Source organism: Lactuca serriola, chromosome 9 (genome assembly GCF_051521515.1).
Source record: "Lactuca serriola cultivar US96UC23 chromosome 9, Lser_US96UC23_V15, whole genome shotgun sequence".
In the NCBI taxonomy this organism is placed as follows: Eukaryota; Viridiplantae; Streptophyta; class Magnoliopsida; order Asterales; family Asteraceae; genus Lactuca; species Lactuca serriola.
The window spans coordinates 4,639,433-4,648,803 of NC_136416.1; the positions used below are offsets into that span (position 1 = coordinate 4,639,433).

At 49.8% G+C, this 9,371-nt stretch overlaps 1 protein-coding gene across 1 annotated transcript; it reads right to left on the bottom strand.

The window, feature by feature from the left end:
* Positions 1-6,713: 6,713 nt before the first annotated feature.
* Positions 6,714-8,267, bottom strand: LOC145075285 (uncharacterized). Its single transcript, XM_079021581.1, has one exon. The coding sequence runs from the start codon at positions 8,265-8,267 to the stop codon at positions 6,714-6,716; it is 1,554 nt and encodes a 517-aa protein (XP_078877707.1).
* Positions 8,268-9,371: the final 1,104 nt, after the last annotated feature.

Here is a 9,371-nt window from a genome sequence, read left to right on the forward strand (position 1 = left end):
GACAAGGTCAGAGGCGCTGATTGGAGGGTCGTGCGCCCTCAACCGCTAGAGCGCCCTCATTGGCTCCGATGGTAATGCTCTGATCCTGCCCTTTGTCTCCTGACCGTATCTTTTGTCTTGGAGAAAGGAGCATTACTTGGCGGGCGCGAGCCTTCCGCCTGTCCGTTTCGCTCCCGGGGGCGCCAGTGGACGCTGAGCCTGCTGGGCTGAGCCTGGCTGGTGTGCCCGGCTCTAGGGCTTGGACGCGGTTCTGCTGTGCTGCCCTAGGCACACCATCAAGTCCCCCAGTCCAGTAGTCATAGAGTTGCAGCGCTAGTTACGGCATTCTGGACTTAACTGATTGACACGTGTCCATCGTTACTCCGCTCTTTATGGCGACGTGACCGCACTTGACTGCTAACGGTTACGTCAGCGTGTCAGGCATTTGAATGTTCCGCCTCTTCCTTTTCCTTTAAAGGGGATTTACAGAGAACGATTCTCGCCATTTCTTCCCTCTTTTCCCTGCGTATTCGTCTTTTCTCTCTTTTCATGGCTAATCTTCCCGGAATTGTCCCTTCTGCCGTCGAGTATCAACAGTTGGAGGCCACTTATGGCTTGTCTCCTTTAGAAGGTGTGGAATTTCCCTCTGTTGGCTCTAGCATCTCTTCTCCCCCCCTGGGAAAATTGGGGTTTTCCTTGAAACCTTAGATGCTGGCATACGATTTCCTTTGACAGATTTCCAAGAGGAGGTTCTTCAGAAGGATGGTTGTAGTCTTCAGATGTTGACCCCTAATGCTGTCAACAAGGTGGTTGCCTTCGAGATGATCTGTAGAGCCAATGGGTATGTTCCCGACTACTTCGTCTTCAAGTTCTTCTTCCGGTTCTGCCTTACCGGAGATAAGTGTACTTTTTCGGCCCGGCGAGGGGGACATGCCCTAGTTCCTGATGGGCGCACCCCCAAGAATTGGCAAGACAAGTGGTTGTGGGTGAATCAAGAACTGGTTGGGAGTGGTCGTTACCGTGCCAATGCTTTCGCCGATATTGTCCCTAAGCTTTTCCCTCACAATCAAGAAGTCGTCGATTACTTGAAAAGTGTGCAGGTAACCGCTGAGGATTACTCCGAAGCGCTTATGTCCGGGGTAGGTTTGAGCCCCTCCTGGAGGCGGCGTGGAAAGATGGCGGTGTTCTACTCCGTCATTGATGGTGAGTGTCACATTCGTCATGTTTCTCTCTTTACTTTACTTTTTTGGGGTTTCTCTTAACCGCCTCCATGTGACTTACATTTCATTCTACTTTTCTTTAGGCGTTGAGTCTTCCTTATCCATGGATGAGGTGCTGCGTAAACGCTATCGAGGCAAACTGGAGTTTCGCGAGGTGGATCTGTTCGAGCGTCTTCCCCCTCCTCGTCGGGCAGATCGTCTCAACACCCCTACTCCTCCTGTCCCTCCAGCAGGCTTGTCGGCGTCTGAGGGAGGTCCGCTTCTTCCTGCCCAATTTCCTCTGTTATGCCAACGGGCGGTGCTCCTTCCCTTCCCCGGAGGACAGTGAGGACAACAAAGAGGGTATCATTGCTGACGTTCGGTGAATGCAGGCGAAACGGAAAGCTATGCAGGCGATGGGTGAGCCGGTGACTGGTGCTCCTCCTGCCCCCAAGAGGGTGCATACTAGGCGCAACTTTTCTCGTCTGCTGAGCTCGATGAGTTCCACGCCAGTGAGCTCCACTTCCGTTGGCATGGTTGTGATTCCCGATGATGACGTGCAACAGTCTGAGGGAGTCAATAGGGCGACTGAACAGCCCGGTTTTCCAAATTTTTCTTCAATCCCTTCTCCAAGTGTTCTGTTTGTCCCTTTCAAGCTTTCTCCCGCAAAAGGCCTCGGTCCCCACGGGCCAATTACAGTCTCCAAAGATGGTGGCCCTGGTGATGGTGCTTCTGGATCGACGGTTTTTGTGCCATCTTGGGATCTTCGCAGCGATTCTCGTCTTTCTGTTCGTGCCAATACCTTGGAGTTCTCGCGTCATGCCTTCCCTCCAGCTGTAGTGGGGGATATGGATGCGATGGGTAGCCCTGCCCTTGCTCACAACATGGCCTATGCTGTTGCGCAGACGATGTTTTATCTTGTTGCAGGTTCCCAGCGCATCCATAGCCTTGGCGAGATGGAGGCTGCTCATGCCACTTGTGGATCGCGTGTGGCAATCCTAGAGCACCGCCTGGGTGAGCTTGGCAATGATCTTCGCTCAGCTGAAAAGAAATGTGAGTTGCTGGCATCTGAGAAGAATGTTCTTGATAAGGCTAGGGCTGTATTGGAGGCCAAGTTTGATTCTCTAACTCAAATGAATGAAGGTTTAATGATCCAGGTTGAAAGTCTCGAGCGTGACGCCATTGACCGTGACAAGCTTGTGTCGTCGCTGCAAGCATATATGTGTGTTGCTCGTCGAGACTTGGATTGGCTGTTGCAAATCGATGTTGTGCGTATCGTTGATAAGCTGATAGAGCATCCTGACTTTACCAATGCGATCAGTCTTATCCGCCATGCTGCATATATGGTTGGGGTTGAATCTGTCCAGAAAACTTCAAGTGGTGGTGAAGGTGGGGAGGCGGGTGCTGGCTCGCTGTCTGTCGGGCCTATTGTTAGCGTAAGTGATGCTCTCTTGTCCTTCGCTAGCATTGATCACGCAGGTCTGTTGGGTCTGGGAGAGATGGGTATTGATGGTTTGCGAGAGTTGTGTTCTTTTGGTTCAGAGGGCACTCCTGAGGATGTTGCAGGTTGTGAGATGGTGCTTGTGAATGACATTGGTGTGGGAGGGAATGGTAAAGATCGTGGTGCTAGTGGTGATGATCGAGCAGGTGTAAGAGGTGATGATGTTGATGAAGTGGTGGATGGTAGGGAAGTTTCTGGTGGGTTGGCTGGGAAAGTAGGTGAGGATGCTGTTGTGGAGGGGGCTGTGGTTGGTGATGGTTCGGAGCCATGATATTTCTTCGTTTTGTTTAGTCTATGTGTTTTGCTTTTCAATGGTTGAAGCTGCTAAGAACAATGTTTTTTTATATATGTTTGACATGCACTAAGCATTATCTACTATCTACTTTTTTTGTTTTGTGCTTGGCTTATTCGCTTATTGCATATTGCTCAAGATGTGCCAAACATTTTGCTTTGTTTTTGTTACCATTGACACACTAAGTGTTCACATTGAATGCACTTAGCACTCATCATTCAATCATTGGAGATTATTACACTAAGTATGAGAGATCAGCAATTGCATTATTATTTAACCGCGGGTTTTTTAAATACACTAAGTATTAAGCTCATGTCAATTATGCATGAAATTCTATATATGTCGAGTACTAAACTCATGTCTTTAAACATAGGAATACACTAAGTATCAATTCTCATGTCACTTAGCATGGATAGACGTACTCTAAGTACTCTAGGGTGCAACATACTCAATGGAACATCAACCGACTAGGGTTACATCTTTCCTCTTCCTTAGAAAAAATATTTCTTTAGGTTCCTAGCATTCCATGTTCTTGGAATGGGCCTTCCTTCCATCGTCTCTAACACGTATGCCCCGTTCCTGTTTGCCTCTGTGACCCTGTATGGGCCTTCCCATGTTGGGCCTAGCTTTCACTGGGGTTGTGCCCGAATGGCCTCATTTTTCCTCAAGACATACTCACCCACTTTGAAGGCCTTCTCATTTACCCTTTGGTTGTAATACCTTTCTGTTGCATGTTTATACGCAGCTTGGCGTACTCCCGACTCTTCACGTTTCTCCTCTAGGATATCTAAGTTTATCCTTAGGTCTTGTGTGTTGCTTTCCTCATCTTGGTTGGCCACCCTTAGCGTATTCACTGCCACTTCCATGGGGAGCATGGCTTCGGTCCCATATGTCAAACTGAAAGGGGTTTCCTTTGTGCTTTTCCGTTGTGTAGTCATGTATGACCATAGCACCATTGGTATCTCCTCTGCCCAATTCCCTTTTGCTTTGCCCAACCTCTTTTTGATCCCATTGACAATGGTTCGGTTGGACACCTCCGCTTGACCGTTCGCTTAAGGGTGTGCCACCGATGTGAAGCGTTGGCTTATCCCTTGGGTTCTCAGTGAATTGCAAACCATTGTCGCTGATGAGAACCTTAGGTGTTCCAAATCTTGTCATGATGTTTTTCCACACAAATTTTATCATGTGCCTCCCAAATATGCATGCCAGTGGCTCAGCTTCAATCCACTTTGTGAAGTAATCCATGGCTATCACCATATACTTCAGCTTCCCTGGTGCTTCTGGGAATGGACCCACTATGTCTATGCCCCACTGGTAGAAAGGCCATGGGCTGGATATGTTGCTTAGCGGGCCAGGGTTTTCGCCTGGACTGGGGCGTAAGACTGACACTCCCAACATTTCTTGGTTACTTCTACCGCGTCTTGATGTATCGTCGGCCAGTATACCCCTATTCGTAGCACCTTTCCTGTCAAAGCCCTCGCCCCTTCGTGTGCGCCTACCTGCCCTGAGTGTGCTTCCTACAATATCTCTCTCCCCTGGCTTGATCTACACATTTTAGCCATGGAGACGTGAATCCCTTCTTGTACAATTCCGCGTTCACCATTGCGTATGAGGGCGCCTTTATACGTATTTTTCTGGCCTCGTCATGGTCGTCCGGCAACACTCCTCTCTGGAGGTATTCCCGGAACAGTGTCATCCATGTAGGTCCAGCGGGGGTCAAGGTGTTCACCTGCTGTTCATCAATGCTTCTCTCCCGGAGCACCTCCACTAAAACTTTCTTTAACAGGTGGTCAAAACAAGTGGACGCTAGCTTGCTCAAAGCGTCTGCCCTCTTGTTCTCACTTCTGGGTATCTGCTTGATTGTAAATTGGCCGAATGATCCTACCAGTTGCTTTACCATCTTTACATACTTTCCCATTCTTTGGTCTCTTACCTCGAAACTCCCATTGACTTGGTTCGTTGCTAACCTTGAGTCGGTTAGTGTTGTTATAGCTGTCGCACCCATGTGTTTGGCGAGTCGCAACCATACAAGCAGCGCCTCGTACTCCGCCTCATTGTTTGATGTATAGAAGTCGAAACGGAGGGCGTAGGTTACCTCTTCTCCTTCTGGGCTAGTCAGGATCAGCCCCGCCCCTGATCCTTCCCTGCTGGACGCTCCGTCCGTGTACAAGGTCCATGAACCATCGTCGGTAGGGGCCTCTTCAACTATCCACACCATTTCTTTCGCCGGGTTCCCTCCGTCAGGAATTTCTAGTAAGAAATCAGCCAGCGCCTGCCCTTTGATACTTGTTCTTGGGCGGTAGTTTATATCGTGCTCTCCCAGTTCAATTGCCCACTTGGCTAGCCGACCCGACGTCTCCGACTTAAGCAAGATCTGTTTAATGGGGTAGCTTGTGAGTACCTCGAATTGATGTGCCTGGAAGTATCGCCTTAATCGTCTCGCAGCGTAGATGAGTGCCAGCACCAATCTTTCCAGCGTGGGATAGTTGAGTTCTGGTCCCTGCAGCGCTCTGCTGACAAAGTATACCGGTCTCTGCTCCCTTTCCCTTTCCACAGCCAATACCGATGATATCGCTTCGCCTAATGTTGAAAGATACACTTGTAATGTTTCTCCAGGGATGGGGGTTGCCAGAGTCGGCAGCTTGTGCAGTGCTTCCTTGATTCTCTGGAGCGCCTTCTCAGCTTCATTCGTCCATTGGAAATTGTTTTTCTCGATGCATCCCTTTAAGGTGCGGAATAGTGGCATAGCCATGTCGGCAGATTTCGAGATGAACCTGCTTAGAGTTGTGAGCTTCCCGTTCAGACCTTGTGCATCTCTAAGAGAGTTTGGGGTTGGCATCTCGGTGAACTCGTCGACCTTGGTCGGGCTGGACTGGACGCCTTGTCTAGTAACATAGTAGCCCAAGAATTGCCCCTCTTCCACTCCAAACGTGCATTTGGCTGGGTTTAGTTTCATCGTGGCCACCTCTAATGTCTTGAAAGTCTCTTCGATGTCTTGCAGCATCTTTTCTTCATTTGGACTCTTAATCACCATATCATCTACATACACCTCAATATTCCTTCCAATTTGTTTGGCGAATATCGAGTCGACTAGCCGTTGGTATGTCTCCCCTGCATTCTTTAACCCGAAAGACATCTTGGTGTAGCAGAACGTGCCATGGTCTGTATAGAAGGCTGTTTTCTCTTCGTCTTCTTTGCTCATCAATATCTGGTGATACCCTTTGTATGTATCCAAGAAGCATTTTAGCTTAAATCCCTGTAGCGACTCTACCTTCTGATCGATTTCCGGGAGTGGGTAGCAATCCTTAGGGCATGCCTTGTTTAGATCAGAAAAGTCGATGCACATGCGCCACGACCCATCCCGCTTGCGGACCATAATTGGGTTTGCAATCCACGTTGGGAACATCGCCTCCCTTACTATTCCAGCCTCCGTTAGCTTAGACACTTCTGCATTGATCGCCCTGTTACGGTCTCCTCCTTATACCCGCTTCTTCTGCTTAACCTCTTTTACCCCCGGTTTGATCATTAGCTTATGTTCAATGACCTTCCTTTCTACCCCCACCATATCCGTGGGGGTCCAAGCAAATACATGTTTGTAGCGTTTGAGTAGATCGACCAGTGCTCTTCTTGTGTGGCTTGGGAGGTCGCTTCCAACATTAACCGGTTGGTTGGGGTATCCCTCATTGATTACCTCCTTCCCCTTTGCAGGATTGCCCCTGGGCCTCTTGGGCCCTTTGGTTATTTATGCTGGTTTCATAACTGTATAGAACCGCAATTCTCTGGGCGGGGTGGCCAAAATCGTGGCTTCGCCTTTTGGTGTGTCGAATTTCATGATCCCATACATGGTTAAAGGTACGGCCCCTAGCTTCAAGAGGGCAGTCCTCCCTAAGATGATGTTGTGCTCCGCCGAGTGTCGAATGACCACAAAGTCTATCAGGGCGGTCTTCTTCCGCTGTTTGTCGTGGCTAGTGACTGTTAAGGGGAGGTAGATGGTGCCCAACGGCCACAGGCTGTGGCCGGTGAATCCCACCAGCCTACCCGTTGTAGGTCGCAAATTGTCTTTCCAGCGATCCGAAAGGAGCCGGAAACAATGCTCATAAATGATGTCTGCTGAACTCCCGGTGTCGACAAAGACCCTATGGATAGTCACGTCTTTGATGGATGTCTGTATTATCAGAGGGTTGTCACCTTTCCAGCCGTCCGGCCGGGGATCCTGTATGGAAAACGTGAGCGCGCGTGCTGACGGTTTAACAATGACTTGATCGCCTCGCCGTTCCTCCCTACTTCTTTTACTGCGTATCATGAATATCTCCTTGGGCTGAATTCCTTCGCAGGGTGGACCTTTGGCGTTCTCAGCATCGAATTTGGCGTGTAGGCTTCGCGCCACCTCCACCAGGTCTCCCTTAAGTTGTTTCTCCTCCGTCTCCTTCTTTAGTACCGAACAACTAGCTGCATCATGAGTTTCGCTTTTGTGGTACTCACAGTACCGACTCTTAGGCGACTTGGCTGGCTGCTGTTTCTCAGACACTGCATATACTTCTGGGCGGCGACCCCATCTGTCGTCTTTAATAAATGGTCGGAAACATGGCGGTGGTCTTCTTGCTTGGCCATAGTGTCTTCCTCCCCCCCGGAAATCTGTGTGGGTCGGGTGGTGACGTCTAGTCGCCATAGCATTCAAGTAGGCCTGCTTGGCTGCTTCACCATCTTCCTGCCGTAGGTATCGCTCCACTCTTTCTTTCAACTCAGCTCGTGTTAGAGGCTTCTTTCCCATGAGTTTTTGCGAGAGGGGCCCAGGCAGGAATCCCCATGTGAAAGCACCAACGATGAGCCCTTCGTCATGCCCCGGTACATCCAGCGTAGCATTTATGAACCTTGTAAAGTATTCTCGAACAGTCTCCCCCTCCCTTTGTTTACAGCCTATAATTGAATGAGAATCGCCTTTGTATTTACGTAGCTGCATGAAGTTGGTGAGGAAGAGGTACTTGAGCCGAACGAAGTTTGAAATTTTGTCCGGTTGTAGCATTTTGAACCATGTGCCGGCGTTGCCATCGAGCGTCGGCGGGAAGTATGTGCACCAAAACTTCTCGTTAAGCTTTAGCGACGTCATCGTCCATTCATATGTATCAATGTGGCTATGTGGGTCGGTAGTCCCATTGTACGTTTTAAGCGTCGGGAGCTTTGCAGTGTTTGGTATTTCGTAATCCAACAGCTCTTTAACAAACGGAGATGTTACGCTCTGGGAAAAACCATTCTGGTTTGGAGCAGTCGACGTCCCTTGCTGGTATTGAGAACTCATTCCATGTTATAGGGGCGTAAGGTAGCCTAAACTTGGTCCATAAAAGGGGTATGGATGGAATGGTAACTGGAGGGGATAGCTAGTGGAGAAAGGGTGCATGGATGTAATAGGGTTGATCATTATCGGCTGTTGTAAGCTGTTGTTTGGGGGAATAGTCGGTCCAGTCCATGCTCCAGCCGTCGGGTAGACGGGTGGTGAATGGTTCATCATGGTTTGCGCCAATGGTGGTAGTAGCGTTGTGGAACTCTGTCCACCAGTCGTCTGGAACGATGTAGGTGTTACGAATGACGGTGAAAGGTTGAAAATATGGCTCGACGGAGGTGCAGTTGAGTGAACTGTTCGTGCCTGTTGCAGCGGAGGCGCAAAGAACGGCGGCATCTGAAGCTGTGTAGGCAAAAGTAGCTCCACCGGAGTTGTTCCTTGCTGAGAAAACAACGATTGCGAAATATTTCTGGCGGTTGTTGTAGAACTTCCTTCGCCCAAAACTGGCCTGTTGGTCGCTGTAGGCGGTGGCGTTTCGTCCAACGTCATCATGGGACGTATGGGACTAATTGGTCGTCCCTCACTACCGTTGGACGCCATTGATGCTTGCTTTCGTGCTTTTGTTTGTGCTCTTCGTCTCACAAACGGATGACGCCAAATGATGGAACCTTGCCCCGGATGAGACCTTGCTTCTGACTCTGGGATGAGATCTTCTTGGTTCCCTGATTATAACTGCAAGATCACAAAGAACAAGGGCCGTCAGCCGCTTCCCGGGAGAACGCTCCGACGGTTAAGTTAGGATGACTCTAGGGTTTGTGTTTGTTCTCTCAGGATTGGTTAGAGAGCTTACCCCGCTGGTCTTGTGTGCACATCCTTTTATACCTAGCGCTCCTTCCTGGTCCGTACCAAACAGGATCACTTTTGGAGGAGACAAGGTCAGAGGCACTGATTGGAGGGGCGTGCGCCCTCAACCGCTAGAGCGCTCTCATTGGCTCCGACGGTAATGCTCTGATCTTGCCCTTTGTCTCCTGACCGTATCTTTTGTCTTGGAGCTAGGAGCGTTACTTGGCGGGCGCGAGCCTTCCGCCTGTCCGTTTCGCTCCCGGGGGCGCCAGCGGGCGC

Excerpts from the sequence above, each read along its gene's own strand:
- LOC145075285 (XM_079021581.1), bottom strand. The coding sequence starts at position 8,267 with ATGAGTTCTCAATACCAGCAAGGGACGTCGACTGCTCCAAACCAGAAT.